The sequence below is a fragment of the Falco naumanni genome, chromosome 7 (genome assembly GCF_017639655.2).
Source record: "Falco naumanni isolate bFalNau1 chromosome 7, bFalNau1.pat, whole genome shotgun sequence".
NCBI classification, from domain to species: Eukaryota; Metazoa; Chordata; class Aves; order Falconiformes; family Falconidae; genus Falco; species Falco naumanni.
In genome coordinates, this window is record NC_054060.1 from 10990922 (window position 1) to 11009086 (window position 18165).

The following is an 18165-nucleotide window of genomic DNA, read 5'->3' on the forward strand; positions in this document are numbered from 1 at the left end:
GAAGCAACCTGCTATATGTATCCCTGCTTTGATCTGCTGCAGTAACTCAAGCCCAGGTGCTCCAGGCTGCCTGACATTCTTCTCCAAGTTTGAGTCGGGAAACCTTCACAAAGCCATCCAAGTGCGTGAGTAAGTACGTCTGTGGCGGCCGTGTCCCAGCCTGCCTTTCTGCTGTGACTGCAGTGTGAAATGATGGAGTTCTCCTGGGTTTGGAAAGGGTCAGCCAGGGAAGCAGGTTACATGACGCAGAGTTTATCATGCCTTCCAACACCTAGATGTCATGAAAGTAAGAGGAGTGGGAAAACAGAGCTCAAAATGTTTTGACGTGACTAACACAGTGTGAGTATTTAATGGTGTGTTTGGGCACAGCTAGTTTGATGGTGTTCTTTGACTCTCACAGGGTATTAATGAACTTGATTGTACAGCCTGCTGTCCTCAGCAGGTTCAGTGGCAGACTGCTCAGGTCGTCATGGCCACCATTTTTTTTCTGGTCTTTTACAGGTTTGAGTATGACTTAATTATGAATGGAGATGTGAACAGCAACCAGCATCACCAGTGGTTCTACTTTGAAGTCCGTGACATGAAATTAGCAGTTCCCTATCGCTTCAACATTATCAACTGTGAGAAGTTGAATAGCCAATTTAATTATGGTATGGGTCTTTGGAGAGTTGGGGTAGTCCTCTGTTCAGAAGAATGTCTTTTTTAGTGCTGTAAAGGTTTCAAACTTCCAATGCCTGTAAGTGTAAGGCAAACTGTAAGTTTGACCTTATCTGCCCTGAAATCCACTTAAAGAGTTACTTTAGATTTGTCAAAGGACCTTTCTCTATCCTCAGGAGGACTGAGGAGTAAACTGAATACCGAGAACTGGGAGAGGATTTGTGGGGAAAAAAGCCTGTCATTATTCTGTGTTTAGAGACCAGAACTGAGGAAGAATGGCACTAGGGTTGGGAGAGGGGAAAAAAGACCATCCATTGGAATTGAATGAGAAGCATAGTACTGGAAAATGCTTCTAAGATTCAAGTAAACACAGATAATCCTCAGATAAATATCCATGATTTTTTGGGCTTACCCCAAAAGATATCTCTGCCTTCAGACCTGCTGAGACTTCTGCTGATATTAGTGATAAAAAAATTACTTTTCCTTGTTGTCTTTGAACTCCTGTCATAGTCTGCAGTTCAGGAGGAAGGCGGTATTGCTCAGGAACAGGCAGGGCAAATCCCAGCCTTCAGTGCCCATTTTAGAAAAGAAATTGTATCTTCTGCATGGAGACTGTGGGTTGAATTCTTAGCTGGCATAGGCTGGTATTTTTATTTGTTTCCATGGAGCTCTGTTAATTTACACCAGCTCAAGACCTGACGCAGAATGTTTAATAAGTCCCTAATATCAGACCTTGCATTCCTCTGAAGCCCTGTGGATACAGCCTTCAACACCACCAGGAGAAGTCTCTCAGGATCAATGTACCTAAAACAAATAACACTGGGAGCTGGAATGACTTGTCACTTGTATTTGTGAAACTGGCTGGATGAACAGCACAATGAATTATAAGGCATTTACTCTTTAACCCTGAAGGCTGGAGTTCAAGTATTCATATAGATCCCAAATGAAAATGATTATTTCTTTTTGTTTTTTTTTTTTTTTTCTCGTCATCTTACTCTGCTTCCCTGAATTACCAAACAATTCAGTGTGGTGTGTCTGGTAGCAGCCTGGAAATGGAGTACCTTGACATCCTCCTCTAAACCCCAATAGCACCTCTGATACAGCCACCAGTAGCTTCATAGTTACAGATTCTGGACATTATTGATGGAAGGTTGCTTGTTATTTACTAGTTTGGCTGTTGTCAGCATTTAGAGTCTCATTTTGTGCACCTGAAATTGTACATGACTCATGTTCAAGCATGCAGTGAAAAATCTGTTTGGAAGAAAAATGTGAAAATAGCATCTGGCGTAAGGAGGGAGGCTAAGCCATGGCTTGCTTTTGCATGGCTTGTACATGGGACTGGCTGTTAAAGCAGTTCTTCTGTCAGTTACTTCTGCTGCTCTGAGAGGGCAGGGAAGCTCTAGTTTATCTGGCTTGGCTGAGCAAGGCTCACTACCCCTTCTAGCACATGCATAATATTTACAGAGACTCTTGGTAAGAGATGGTGTTTATTTGTTACATTCCCTCTCCACTTTCCTGGGCTAGTGCCCAGGCTATAATACTAAAAGCTTCCAGTCGGGATGTGGTGGCAACACTTCACAGCTCCTGGTTACTGCTCTCTTTTCATTTCTCCTTTCCCTTTTCCTCTTGGTTAGATGGCACTGTGTAACTTTCAAATCATCAAAAAGGATATTTGGTGAAATAGTTGTGACCAGGAGCAGACTAATCAGGAGGTGCAGCCTCTGCCTCTCTCCTTTCCCATTTTCCACTAACTTACTCTACCATGAGAAATAATGGGATTTTGTCAAAAGCCTGATTTGTGTGCTTTGGGTTTGGTTTTTTTTTTGTTTGATTTTTTTTTCTAAAACTGAATGTTTCCATAGGGAAAGTGGAAAGGAAAGACACTTTTTAGAAAATTTATTTTGTATTACAATGAGGTGGCAGACCAGTATCAACCATTGCTCTGAGCAGTTTGGTGCATGTCTCCTTCGGACTCCCAGAGAAGGGTAGAAGCTGGCGTTTGGGATATTGGGAGCACTTGCAGCCCCTGAGCCTCACATCCCCCACCTGATGAACTGGGCTTCTGGGCGGGCCTGTGTCTCTCAGAATTCACTGTGACCCACGTCCTAGAACCAAACACAGAATTGCTTCTTTCTTGTATGTGGCTCACAGTGCTGGTTCAGGAAAGAGCAACGTAGAGGTTACTCCTCGCTGTAGGCTAGTTAGTGCTACCCCACACCTCAGCCAAAGGTGAACTGGAAAGACTTGCTAGCTTTTACAGTGCTGGAGAGTTTATCAGAGAAAGCCAGAGGAAGAAGGGAAACTGAATAGCTGCTCATGGAAATAATGTCATCAGTATTAACGCCTTTCAAGCATCACCTCCTCCCAGCACAAGAACAGCCAAAAGAAGGCTCTGGGGGCAACTTAGCAACATGCATCAATATTTGAAAGGGCATTTTTCCCTTTCTCAAATATGCTTTCACAGAAGCGCAGCCAGCATCACTGCTGGGCTCAGCCAAAGCTGTGCTGGGTCCACTGGAGCTGTCTGGTACCACCCCAGGGCAGAGGCCAGCCCTGCAGCCCCCAGCAGCTCACCAGGGACATCTTGTGCAGAGAGCTTCACTGGTGAGGGCAGGATCCTTACCATACCTGTGAAAGAGCTGACAGGTGTGTAGAGCAAAGGAATTTGATACAAAAACTGCCTGCAGACGGGCGGGTTTCACGGAGTTGTAACATACGCAGCTCGGATGAGGGAAAGCCTTGTACCTTGGGGGCACAAAATGGTAATATTTTGGAGGTCAGGAAGAAGTCCTCTTCTGGTATAATGTGGTATTCAAAGACGGATGCTGTCATTATCAGTATTTATGACACATCGATATTGTTTAGGTCTAATGGCAAGTTTAAAATCTTCTATCTTTGCTTGCAACTTTCTGACAGTACTGGATGTGCGACACATCTCTAATGCAGTGGTAGGATTAAGGTTTCAGTAAAGGTGCAGCCAAGCATAAAATACTGGACTATCCAAATTACTGATCTTGTTGATACTTTGATTCCTATTCTTTTCTTTCTCTTCCTCTGTTTGTAAATGGAGCAGCCTGAAGTCTTCCTTTGCAAAGGCTGGTAGGATAATTTATTTTCAAATGAACTCCATTCAGCTCATTTCTTCTGGAGGTGCTTTTTGTGCAGACATGCCTATATCAGAACAGAGCATGAGGCTTTGGGAAATTTATTCACTCTGCATAAACTACCTGCAGAGAGAGCACAGACAAAATAACGATGTTTCTTGTTTAGCCTGTTCCTCCCCACCCTTGTTTTTTCTAGCCAGGGAAGTCATGTCACTTGAAACTGTCTTGTTTTATGTAGGCATGCAGCTGGTCATGTATTCCGTGAAGGAAGCTCTCCAGGGCAGGCCTCGCTGGCTTCGGGCAGGCCATGATATCTGCTACTACAAGTAAGTACATTTTTGGTGAATAATCTGTGGCTTCCTTTCCCATCTGTTCCCCTCCTGTTAACTGTATCGATGTTGTTAACCTCTGACCACCAGTGCCACCTGTTTCAAATGTCTCTAAATTGGTGCTAATTCAATGTGTTACGTGCTTCCACCTTCAGAGAACAGCTACAAGTGAGATCTCTCTATTAGATGCCTGAGGAAAAACAGGGCGTGTGCAGAATTCACTTCCCCAGGAGGAGGAAGGGGAACGGGGAGTGCTCAAACCTTACTGATGCAGCCAGGGATGCAGGGAAGCGTAACCCACAAAGATAGCGTAGCTGACTTTTTCCGCTGTCCAGGAAGAAATGAGCTGGTTGGGATCATTGTTTTTCTTTTGGATACACTGACTTGTGTAAGAGATGTAAGAGCTGAGGAGCTAAAGAAAGGATTAGCCGTATATATGGGGGTGTTTTGGAGGGTGTGTGTGTATATGTATATATACTATATAAATCTATATAAACATATGTAAAAATAGACATATACAAATACACATCTATTTATTTGTTTGTGAATCTATGCCTATACCTTAGACTCTTCCTGAGCTTCCCTTCTTTGCAAAGTTGGAACTCAGAAGGCAAGCTGCTCTGTGGACCATGCTTCTTGGCACCGTATACATTGGCCTGACGGAAAACCCATAGGGATTAGTCTTACTCTGTCTTTCTTCCGGGACCAGGCGGCAGTGGTATAAAGGAGTTCTGACAAGCTCAGGGCTGATACTTATCCAAGTTCCCCATTTTAGGCTGTTTCTGCAGTGTGTCAGACTTTCTGAAGAAAAACACCAGATCCCTCAACTTTAACTTGCATCTGAGCTGAACTTGACTCGTGTGAGAAAGTCTCCCTCGGGTATCTCATTGCCGTGCAGAAAACTGACCACTGATTCGTTCTGGTTATTACAGTCAAAGGAGACAAGTGTAGAGCTTGGGGTTTCAGTAGGTTGAACGAACCCTGTTTTATTTTCTCAAGGCTTCCAAAATGTTATCCACATCATTTATTAATTATTTTAAAGATGATGATTAAGAGGGTTTTCAGGACTAGGATAATTGGTATGTTTTGGAGTAGAAAATCTGTGCAGAGCTCTATTCTGTCCTCCAGCCTTCAACAAGTAGGAAAATCACAGGTGTGAGTAAATGTATTTGGGCGAGTGCCTGTGAGTGGGATGTCTGGAAAGGCTGTCGGATGGGGTGGTGCAAGAAGGAAGAGCAGCCCTGCACTGCAAAAAAAGAGTTCGCATGTTGAGGATATACTGGTAGAGCATTATGGGTGAAGTTCACATACTTTGTAATCAAATACTGCATGATTTAGTGTTAATTGACTATTTTATCCTGGCCTTACCAGTCATGACCTGAAAGCTGAGACTCAGAGTCATAGAATCATGAAATCATTTAGGTTGGAAAAGACCTTTAAGATCATCAAGGCCAACCACTAACTCAGTACTGCCAGGCCCACCGCTAAATCATGTCCCTAAGCATCGCATCTACATGTTTTTTAAAGAGTTCCAGGGATGGTGATTCCAGCATCTCCCTGGACAACCTGTTCCAATGCTTGACCACCCTCCCAGTGAAGAAATTTTTCCTAACATCCAATCTAATCCTCTCCTGGTGCAACTTGAGGCTGTTTTGTCCTGTTGCTTGTTATCAGGGAGAAGAGACTGACACCCACTGCGCTACATCCTCCCTTCAGGCAGCTGTAGAAAGCGATAAGGTCCCCCCTGAGCTTCCTCCTCTCCAGGCTAAATGCTTGAGTGACAAGTTGTGTCCCCTTCTGCCACACACACTCCCCCTCTTTTTTTTCTTCCTCTTCTAGTTATTTTTTGTGTCATGGTTCCTATTCACCACCTTGCATCACTAAAACATCTCGGTGTCTCAGAACTCTATGGATACTGTATAAACAAACCAAAAGTCTGGCCCTTGCCCCTAATACCTGGCAGTTGAAGCAGAGAGCTTGGGCTGCACAATGACTGCAGACAGGCAGGGAAATGCAAGAAAACAGAAAGGTGTTAACACAATTAAGAACAATGATAATTATCTGGCATCGTAAATAGTGCTCTCAGGACAGAGCTGAACTTTTCCGATGTTCTGAGTGGTATTCCTTTCTTCATGAACTCATGTGATGTGGCTGAATTTTAGACACTGATGTGAAATGAGTTTTCTCTTTGTAAGAAATTGTGTTGCACTTCACAATTTGCTGTTAGGTTCAGAGGTGGCTATGTTCACAAGTGGATTTGATGAGACAATAAACCCAAACAACAGCAGTGGGCTGCCTTCCAAAAGTAGCACAGCCTCAAACTTGTGTTGACAGAGAAAAATTCCAAGTCATTCCAAATCTCTCTTGTCATCTCCCTCTCTTTTTTTTGTGTGGTTTTTTTTTTTTTTTCTTTTTTTGAGAGAGGGTGAGTGGGCTGAAGGCTCAGATTCTCCTCTCTCAACCTGGCATTCTGTCTGTAACAATTTGTGGAGCTATTTTATTTTGTTCCAAGTACTTTTCACTAACCTTTATTCACGTAACCTTTTCTACCTCAAGAGCTAACGTACTGTGGTGCCATGGCTTCCATTTGCATGCATGTAACCTCTGCCTTCTCCAAGTATGAGCTTCTGGTGGGCCAAACCTCACGTGCTGATTACTATAGCAGTGGCTTCTTGTGTCGTTAACAAGGCAGTTATAGTGCAGTGATTAAACAGCAGCTGACTCCCAAGATTAAGCTGTGATTGTACAATTAAGCTTGTAATCAGATTCTTCTTCAGAATATGTGAAGGAATGGAGTTTTGTTGATTTGGAATATTCTGTGTTTTCTAACTGTACATTGAATTATATGTCAACATATTCATCCAGGATAACTAGTTGCCGGTCTCATTTAAAGTTTATTCCAGGTTTTACACATGTTTTTGTATACACAAGAGCTCACACGCACACATATATGCAATTTCACCTCTACTGAAACTCTAATCTTTTTATTTCAGTGATTATAAAAGACATTACCATGAGAAGTTTTGGGTGGGAGGGAATGTGAAGAAAGTATGTTTGGGGTTGCTCAGAATAGGAGGAGATGGAATTGCTGTAGTGATAACGTGCTGCCTGTGTTTTGGGGAAAGAGCTCATTTCATTTCCATTCACCCTGGTCACAGGTGTCCTGGGGTGGGACTGGTGCCTTTTGAAGGGAGCTTAATCTAATTACCTTTACCAGGAGTTATTCATAAATATGGGAAGAGTGATATATTTACAAAAATGAGGAACTCAAAGATGCCTTAATTGCTTTTGCAGCAGTGCTCTTTTTGAGAGCAACCTCTGAGCTGAAGGACAGTGGGAGGAAAAGCACATTTGCAAGATATCTGGGTGATGCATGTTGGCTGATCTTTGCTGACATTCATCTTCACTGAAGATGCGGTAGTTCACTCATAAAGATGAATGTTGTGGCACAGCTCTGTCATCGCATACCTTTCCCATATGTCTCACGAGAGTTTTTATGTTACGGAGAATATTAGCAGTGCTCTTGTCAAAAGGGAGCTGAGTGACACTTCTGCTCTATTTTATTGCCTCTCTGTGAAGTGACAGGATACACCCATGATAAACAGAGTTGCAGTTACTATAAGATCATCTAATTCACTTGCTGTCTTGGCAGCTTTTATGTGCTGAATAATATTCCTTTCCAGCAAATTATTTAAGGAACAATAGCAGCATGCTGAATCGTGACAATGTGCTTGTGCCTTTGGTTTCATGGGTCATTCTAAGCATATTATCTAACCTCAGCTTTTTCATAAAATAGTCAGTTCACAGATAGTAATGAGGTACATGGAGTGTTTTGTTCTCACATCACCACTAAAGACTTGGCTGTTTGGTGATCATAGCTGTGTCAGAACTAGGTCTTCTCTTTTCAGCGTCTTTATAATCAGATTAGATTAAATCATCATCATAGCATTGGCAGGCAACTGCTCAGCTCTAATGATGTCTACAAGAGAGGGCTGAGACACCAGTCTCTCTCTGAGAGCACCTGACCTTTACAATATGACTGAAGGCCTTAGTAGCAAGATGGCTGTGGGAATATTCTGCTTCAACTGGGATTCTGCCTGCAATCTCAACAATAAAGATCCCTTAACGTGGATTTTTTGCCCTTGAAAATGAAGTTGTTGTGCATTTTCCAGTTACCAGTGTGGCAGACCCCAAAGTAACAGCCATGCCCTTTAAATTGTTAAATGCTGCTTTTTGTTATGGTATGAACCAGGGTGTTAATAAAGCATATTGCACTTAGCAGCCACACTTAGAGATGTAAGAAGGTCAGGGCATGTAAAACAAGGACACCAGTCTCCAGGTAGTAGAAGTATTTTGGAGAAGGGGAGTACACCAGCAGATTGGAAGTGATAAATAGTTTACTTTCCATGTGGACTCTGTTTTGAAATGGTCTAGAGTTCTAGGACACTGATATTTTCTTCAGCCACTTTGGTCTAAGCTGATACAATGCCATATTCCATCACCTGCCAGTGCTTTTTACTACAGTAAATGCTTTAGACAGGAGTCTAAAGAGGAGAAGACCAAGAGATGTTGTTTTTGTATCGCTTGGTGCTTTTGAATTCCGGAGTTACAATCCAGCTCATTTACAAACCTGCCTGTATCTTTGGCCAAGTGGCTTCACCTGTCTGTGTCTCATTTTCCCCATCTATAGAGGATGGAAAATTAGAGTCACTTATCTGCCACCCAAAGAATGGGAATAGATAAATGGGAGGTAAGTTTTAATTAGATAATGCTTGCAAAGGTCTTTTAAGCTCAAAAAATTATCGTGCAGAGTAAATGATAAGTAGTATTATAATAATTATTAATTAGCTTTCCATCACAGTTATGCTAGAAATATACTACCTGTACATTATTTCTGAAGAACAGCAAGAAAAAATCATTTCACTTTGACTGAAAGCCACAGTAGATACAGCTTGCACGCTAATTAAAAAAAAAAAAACAACCAAAAAAAAAACCAAAAAAAACCACCCAAAACACCCCCACCCCCCCAAAAAAAAAAAAAAACAAAAACAACCAAAACCACGAACCAACAACCAAACAACCACTACTTTTTGTTCTTTCTTTCTTTCCATTAATCAGCACATTACGTTCTAGGGAGCATGTGAGACTTTGAATATTTATTTTAAAAGAGGACACAAATAAGGTAGTGAGGACCAGATGTTACTAGGGTCTTGTTTTCCTTCCTTCTTCCTTTCTTGTTAATTTGGACTGCATGCTGCTATGGTAGAGTGCTGTGGTGAAAAGGGGGTGAGGAAGCAAAACACCCTGGTGGAGGAACAAGGAGGCAATAGAGCCATCTCTAATGGGGTGATAGCAGTAGAAGGAGAGGGAGGCAAGGAAGAAAAATGCTATTTTTTGTTTGTTTTAAAAAGATTCATAGCTACTGCATTGTATGATGGATTGTGAGGAGACCAGATGATATGCAGTAAGAATACATGATCATTACGCTGCTTACACACAGGTGGTTTTTCTTTTTTATGCATGAGTGAGGAATATTAAAGTCTTACAAAGCCACCTGTAAACTTCCTGTTACTACCAGATAGTCTGCTATAGATTGAAGCAGATGTTAAGGAGTGGTTCAAAAGTCTGGAAATATCTGTTCAGGGTGGGTAGTTTGCTGGAACAGCAGAGGTGCTCAGAGCCAGAATGAAATGCTCTGCGAAGCAGTGCAGCGAGAGTGCTGTGCATCGGTGCCCTCCGGACTGTGGGATCTGAGCACTGTCAGGAGTAAGGACCATTGACTACCAGCCTAGCATCAGGGTCAGAGGGTCTGGTGCTGCGACACTTCTGGGGTTGATGGGGACATTTTAGGCAGGAGAGACATTTTTGGTTGCAGAATTACAGGCTATAGAAGGAAAAGCCTCTACTGAAGGGACAGGTGGGAATAACGTGTATATAAATATGGTAGCATATAAGATACCGCAGTATCTGCCTGCAAGGTCCTGCTTCCTCCCACACCTCTAACTACAAAAGTGAATTTGAAGGGGAAGACGTAGAAGTTCTCAGCACTTTCTGACAGTTCTTTATGAATAAGGGCATCTAACATTCCAAGTGACACAAAGTAAGAGAAGCTATGGACATAACTACTTTCCTTATGTGCTATACAAGAAATGGTTCTTAATTATCCTTCACTGTCAAAATTAACAGGAACTAGATTAAATGTCATTGTTCCAATTTAATAAAAACCCTCAGATCCTGGATCTGCTGAAATACATAATAGCTAAGTAGATGTTTTCATATTTGTGTGTTCATTACATATTTTTTCTCTGAGATTTTGTCTAATATTAAGGTGGTTTATTTGCAAAAGGAATGTTGGGGTGAAGGGTTCAACTGAGAATAAAATCATAGACTTTTCAATCTGCCACTGTGACTCTGTGTTCCTGTACTATCTATTGATCCAGTCAGTATCACTCACTCCACGTGTTCTTAACTATTAAATTCAGGTGTAAACCCAGTGGCATTGTATTGTGTCTTCCTTATGAAAAAAGAGCTGATTATTTTGGAGAATTTGACAAGAATAATTATCTTTTCTCTCCACCCCTTTGAATAAAAATGAACAGCAGCAAAATAAACTAGCATTGTAAATTTCAGGAGCTGAAATTGCATCTTTTGGTTGCCTCTTATATTTTGCATTTTAATGCAACATTGATGATAACATTTGTCAAAGAAACCTCACAGTCCTTCAGAATCAGAAGGTTTAGCAACAGCGTAATTGGCACAATGTAGGAAAAAATATTGTTTGAAATGTACTTATGGATGTGATTTGCTGTGAGGCTTCTCACTAAAGTGCATGAATTGTCTCTTCATCTCTGCTGAAAGAAAACTTTTTTACTCAGCCTAAAGTCATCTCTTTATCACAGTAAGTCTCCTGCAAGAGATTTGGTCCTGGAACTAGACTGAGAAGCTCACTTTAAGATTTTGTGGTTTTAATGAAGGAAGTGTCAAGGACCTGGGTGCACTAGTAGGCCTTGATGATCCTGACCAGTGTCACCCAGTGTCCCCACCTACACCTTTGCTCCTGGGCCCAGGAGCTCTAGTTGAGCTCTGTCATGGTCACTCAGTCCCTGCCTGAGCTCTGTGGCAGTCAGGCTCCAGCTCAGGCACTGCTGTCTCCATGCTTTGATATCAGCTCTGGTGATCTGGATCCTGACCCATGAACCAACCTCCTGGCTTGACCACAAACTTGTCTGATGGTCTGGACATGTGATTGAACCTGTCTGCCATCCCTGAGCTTGCCCTGCTCAGGTACTGTGTGAGGGGACACTACCATATCAAGCTCAGCTCCCTGTCTTTTAGGGAGCAACTGGTCCTTGCTGCTCCCTGACAGGGAGAGGTTCAAGTCTCTGAAAAGAAGGCATCCAAAAGAGGATATTTTGGGTAGCTCAAAACCTGCAAATCTATATGAGTTCATTTTTCCTCTACCTGCAGTCTCTTCCCAAACTTACTCTACTCCTCTTCCTACTCAGCAAAGACCTTTTGATGATATTTAAAATATTTTTATGTATGTTCTACTTTTTTTTTTACTTTTTTTTTTTTTTCCAATTCCTGCAATATCCCTTTTCTTCCTGTGGTGGAACTGAATGGTTGGTTTGGTAGGATGTTCGTATTTTCTAAATCTCCGGGCTTTTACAGAATATGTTCACATGGCATTGTTCAGGGCTGTGAATAGGTACTTGCATCTTTGAGCAAGATAATTTGGATGTCGGAAGCAATACAGCAGTGTAAGCTGAATGCATTAGTTTAAATATTGCTGGACTGTGCTATACATACTGGTATTAGCTGGCTTCTTTCTTATTTGCGCCTTCAAAAAATGAAACAAACTTATGCTATATGAGAGCACTCCCACCTGTCAGCAGCACGTGACTGGCTGTGCCCAGTACTGCTGGGCTCGGTTCTGCCTTTTGACTCCATGCTGGTCCTTGTGTACTGCTGGAGTCTCGAGGCACCCTTGAAACGGGTGTACCACCTTAGTCAGCGGTCCTCACCACCATGATTCTGTTCCCATCCCTGCCTAGTAGAGCCATGGTTTCTCTAACCTTCCTTCTTTCATACAGCCTGTAGGTGTGTTGCTGGAGGCTGCTGAGCACTGTGTTATACTGTTGTACCTGGTCATTGCTGGGGTTGGATTGATTGTACTTGCGTGGGGCCTTCCCAGTCTTAGTGCAATGACTGGTTGAGTTTGAAGCCCATCTACAGCATAAGATGGAAGCTCATTCAGGGTGGATGCTTCTCTGAATGCTTAGTTCTTTCATGGCTGCTCCAAATGTGCATCCAGAAGTGAAAATAATCTACTTCCCCGCTCTTTCTCTTGTTCCAGAAACCACTACTGCAGCAGTGCAACTGCAGGAGGAGGTGTGAGAGGAAAGTGCTACTACACACTCACCTTCAGCATCAAGTTCCCTCATAAAGATGATGTCTGCTACCTGGCCTACCATTACCCCTATACCTACTCTACAATGATGGTAATACCGATACGTCCACCTAGATAAGCTAATGGGTCTGACAGGTTGGAGTTGCTTGGGTATGTGTAGATTTTAAGACAGTATAGAGGATCATTTTCACAGGCAGTTAGTGACCATGGTGTTGTCATTGCCCTGTGTCTGCAACTGCAGCCCCTGCCAGCTCTGAAGCCCAGAGTGCTGTAGGAGAAATTTCTATATAGAAAAAGCTGGGTAGAAACCATTAGCACTTAGACCAGTCATAATGCAAACCAAAGATGTCTCCATTTGCTTGGGGCTGCGGGATCCTCCTCCTGAAGGGTGGGAAGCAGGAGGTTAAAGATAACGGCAACTCAGAAGTGAAAGCTGTCGGTTCCTCCTTCTGACAGAAGGTAAGGCTCAGCTTTCAGAGTTGCACCCAGCAGCACCACCTCGCTGGACCTCATTTCAGTGCCCTGTCAGCTGTCTCCGCTGTGCCGGTTGGAGTATCAGTAGGCAGTTGACACCCCCACCAGCCCTGTCAGTACAGAAACTAAAAGAATACAAGTCCAAGGCATAAATTGTGTTACTGACTTGTACCAAGTTTGCTTCCTGGGGAAGGATTGTTTTTTCTACAGCCTTTTCTGGGCAGGGGTGGATGGTAAGGGAATATTCTGTGAAATGCACCCGGTGTGTTTTCTCTGTGACTGATGTAGGACAGCCCAGGTTCTGAAAGGAAGGTAGAATAAAAGAAGGGAAATAAAGAGTTTTAGGAGTAGCTTTGCTTTGTTGTCAAAGATTATAATGATGTTACTGAAAATGAAGACGCAAAGTTCCAGTGGATCAGTTCCCATTCTTTCTCCCCTCAATTTCAATTGTCTACCCTTTTTATTCTGAGCAGTAACTGCTAGTGAGGGTTAGTAAAGTTTGGGCTCACTTTTTTTTTTTTTTTTTATAATGGTATCAGTTTCCCGTTACCAGATGTGAAAGAGTATGCTTTCAAGTGAGACAATGTCCCCTCCTGCTTACTAGCCATGTTGCTTGGCACGCCAGCATAGTTAGGCTTAGATTAATTCTCACAAACCGTCTCTTGTCAACTGCTTTGCATCCCATTACAGATGTTCAAAGAAACTGCTTCCAATACCTGGGAGAGGGCCAGTGAAGCCTTCACTGTCCAAGATATACCTTCCAGCTCACTTCTCATTAGGCTTATGGGTACCAGTTACACCTCAAAATCAATGAGGAAGAGAGTATGCTGCAGTAGTGGGGTTTGACCTATAACCCCGAAGGCATGTATTTCCTACAGTCTGCAGGGGAAAAGATGAGTGTAATACTAAAGACTTGGGTAGACTTATTCACCACCATACTTTATTACTGAAATGCAGTGCCTCATCATTATTTTACTGTTATTGATTTCTATCTTCTGCTGGCACAAAAGCAAGAGGGACTTGGAGAGTTTGTATGCTCTGGGAATCCCTGAATATCTCACCTGCTCCTGAATGAATAGAATAGAGATGAAAAAGATGTTATTTCTAGACTTGCAGGGCCAAGTCTTGAAGTATTTCACTGCTTCTTCAAATCAAATGTTCATTGAAGTTAAAGGGAATTTTGCCATAGGAAAAGTTTAAATGAACTCGGACCCAGTAAGGACCATAAAGATTGGTAAATGGGAATTATAGATGGAAAAGATCGATAGATTGTCATGTCCAGCTCTTTAGAAACAACAGTTTTGCTTTGGCTAATAATTCTAAAAGGCTTCTTTGCTTGGACTAATTTAAAATGTTGACTGATGCAATTTACAGGTTTCCATGTTACTTTAATTTCCACAGTAAATAAACTAAATCAGCTTTGTGCACCAATAAGATTGCATTTTAAAGAATATGTCCACTGGTGAAGTATGTTGGTTTTACATATCAGAAATAAATTAAAAGTGATTACAAACCCAAGGGCTCAATTAAATACATACCGCTTTGGGGAAGAAGATAAACTTGTATATGGAGTTAGTAATTTGAAAATGTTTTTAAATGTCACATATGTTTAATAGTTACAGGCATATTTACAGGAAATACACATTGCAGAATCCTATTTGAACTGGGTGCACTCTGCAGTTCATTATTTTTTGTCCATCAGTAATTACATTTATTTTATGAACAGTAATTTGCCTATTTTTACATCGCAGTGTTAATTGTTTGGATATCTAACTGAAATCTCTGTGGCAGCTATACCCAATTAAGTTTCACTGGGCACCAGGAACATAAGTAAATGATTATATTGAGTTCTCTGTATCTATATGAGATCTAATAATTGAATTTACTTTATAGAGCAGTATGTTAATTGTTTTATGACATAGATGAATGAAAATTTCAGTACTGTGTTTGCATTCAAATGGATACTGGGAAAGCAGTCTGAAAGATGTGAGCTCCAAGGTTTGAGGAACAGGAATGTCTTGTCCCATAAACGTTGGGTAAAATTTAGCTTTAACTTGTAAGGAAAAAAAGTTACCACGTAAGGGTTGTTCGGTGAATCGGTGTGTTTTAGTTTAAGTACTGTCAGGACAAGCGTGCATACTGTGCTACACCTATTTCTACCAATCAAGAGACAACTGGTGTTCCACTACACTTAGCAACACCCAGTGATGGGATTACACTAATTACCACTTGCAATTACAGTGTAAACAGAGAGAATTACACGTCATCTGGTGTGTGGGTGACAAGTGGCTATGTTTCTAATGAGGCCATCAGAATTTGTTCCAAAAAGTCATTTCTTTTAAGCTGCCAATTCTTTTTCTCGAATTCTCAAGAAGCTGGACTTAAGATTTGTTTAAAACTGCCATAAACTTTGGAGGGGCTGGGGGAGAAACTCTCCTCTTAAAATAACTTTTTGGAATGACAATCTTCAAATTTCCCACTCCTGATTGCACAAAATGTTGTTTTCTTGTAAACTTTTTGGCTGCCCCCTGGTGTGGAGTTGTTCCTGAATTCCACTGGCATGTGCTTGACAGCTAACCAGTTGGTTCTATAAACACTCAAACCCAGTGAGTTTTTTCGTGTTTCTACACAACCCTTACTAAAATGTAAGGAGTAAGCAGTTCTCTTTTGGAGAATTTGCATACAAATTCCTTTACATTAATAAGAAAAGCACCTAGGAACTGTTTGGGTAAAATCATAGAATAGTTTGGGTTAGAAGGGACCTTTAAGGACCATCTTGTCCAACCCCCTGCAATGAGCAGGGACATCTTCAACTAGGTCATGGCATAAGAGTAAATAGTTCTGTGCAGCTTCAGTGAACAGGGATGTATTCTGGATGGCTTGTGTATGTTTCTGGGATGTAAAAGGTGGTGATATTAAGTGGTGGAAGAGAGGAGGTGGCAAGTTAGCAAGAGGTAGAATTAGTACCAATAATAACACAGTTAGTGGAATAAAATCAGATTTTTATTGGCTGTGAACTCATTTATAAATCTGCTTCTTTGCTTGTTTCTCAGTCCCATCTCGATATCCTCGAACAAAACAGGAACCTGAAGAAGGTTTACTGGAGGCAGCACACACTGTGCCAGACGCTGGGAGGAAATCTATGTCCATTGCTCACTATCACTGCCATGCCAGAATCTAAAAAAAGGGATGACTTGGAGCAATTCCGTAAGTAGACAAATGAAGCATTAAATAAGATGCTGGCAAGCTGCAGTCATGTCAGCAGTGGCAGTGACAACCTGTTTTGTGAATATGTTGATTTTCTTGCCTTCTTCATTCTGGAAAAAGAAATCTAAATATGGGGAATAGCCAATTACAGTGCTTTTTTTAAAATCGCAGATTTACAGAGAGAAGGGAGGAGAGCTGACACTATTTTTTACTTCAGGTTTTTCTTTAATGATCTGAAATAATTATAAAGTTCAGTATCAAATATCTCCAACAGCAAGAAAATGTGTTCAAGTAAACAATTCAACAAGAAATTTGATATTTTTTTTGTGTGTGTTGCTGGTCCATATTGAAATGATTTATGTATTTTGAGGTCTCAAACTTGAAAAAAAGAAAAAAGTACAAGAAGAACTTTCCAGCTGTGGGCAGCAATTGAAGTATTCTGGTGAAATTCCAGCTTCTCCAACATGCCTGGTAGATCCATCTGAACACAATATAGCTCCTTGTATTCTGTCCGAGTCCTAACTGATGGCGTACTATCTAACGGTAAATGTTATAACTGCCATGTTATATCTAGAGATGGTTATTTCTCATTGTGAAAGTCAAAGATTTAGACCTTCAGTGGCGTTGATTAGCAAGATTAAGATATGCAAGTTTCTGTAATCAGCAGCAAGTGACAAGTTGATACTGGTTAGCATCACGTTGGGTTAGCTTTGATTTGAGAGCCTAATAACTACTTATGTGTAGGTTAACTTTTTTCTTGAGTCAGTGATAAGGCATAAACAGTTTTTCATATTTTTTTTTAATCTCTGCTCTTCACACGTGCATAACACAGGTGGAGAACTTTGAGGGAATGTGGAAATGTAAATTGTCTTAAGATTTGTTTTGGGTGTTAAGCAAATATATATCGTTATCTCACTGAGATGTTAGGCTAGAAGTATCCAAAAGGATTCTGTTGATAAGAACCAGGTTTCTGCAGAATTCTACTTGCAGCAGTATGTGGTAAACATGAGTAGGACACCTTATAATGTCCACGCTATATGCATAAACTAAAAGAAACTCAAATACTGGAGTTGGTGAAAATTATTGCTATCTTTTCTGGTTCAGGTTTAGAGCACAGTGACTGCAGTTATGCTGACATTACAGCTTAATTGTCCTGAGCTCATACCCTCTTATTATAATAATTGTATTATAAATTGAGCATGTACCCTGAATTAGCAAATTTTAGAGTTTGAATGTTCTTTTCTAGATTGAAATCTTAAAGCAAAATTACCAAGTACAGGCTACATGGGAATTCATACGGTGCATGCACATACACAGCTTTAATGGCAGGAACGGGAAGCAGTGTCAGAGAGAAAATCGGGTTGTTAGTGTTGCTGTTATTAATATTATTTACACCATGATGGCACCTACAACACATGATTAGGGGGTTTGGCTGTGGTGGGTGCTGTCCATGCCTGATACAAAGAAATAATTCCTGCCCTTAAATACTTCTGTTCTGGGATAATGATGATATAGAATGGAAAACGAGTGGGTGGGAGCTGTGCTGGGGGAGGTTGGTTATATAAATAAACCTTTGGCACACTGCAGATGATCACTTGGTTAGATGTCAAATGTTGACAGCAAGTTTTAAACTTCATGGTGGAAGATCTTAATAGGGAAATTGAAAGAAACTGGAGTTGGAATATTTTATTTGAGGATTTGAGCCATCCAGAAGAGACATGCAATCAGCCAGTTTTTCTGCCCCAGTGAGTATGCTTTTCCAATGAAGGTACAAAGCAAAAGCTAAGCTAAGACTTGATCAAAGCAAAGACTTGGAGTGGATCAGTGCTAAACACTGAATTTCAGCACCTTTGGCTTTGAAAGGACCTTTGTGAAATGTGTGTTTTGTCATAGGAAAGCAAAAAGACCCAATTTCAACATCTCCAGCATTTTTGTAAAACAGCATTCTTGCTTTCTGACTAACCCCACAACATGCCCAGGTCTG

At 41.3% G+C, this 18165-nt stretch overlaps 1 protein-coding gene across 1 annotated transcript in view; it reads left to right on the top strand.

Annotated features, from left to right (window-relative positions):
• AGBL1 (AGBL carboxypeptidase 1) overlaps positions 1-18165 on the top strand; it is a 274098-nt gene that overhangs the window by 54052 nt on the left and 201881 nt on the right. The window contains exons 13-17 of the mRNA XM_040600245.1: positions 43-129; positions 502-650; positions 4000-4087; positions 12447-12591; positions 16028-16181. Of these exons, the coding sequence (XP_040456179.1) occupies positions 43-129; positions 502-650; positions 4000-4087; positions 12447-12591; positions 16028-16181 (623 nt within the window). The remainder of the gene's footprint in view (positions 1-42; positions 130-501; positions 651-3999; positions 4088-12446; positions 12592-16027; positions 16182-18165) is intronic.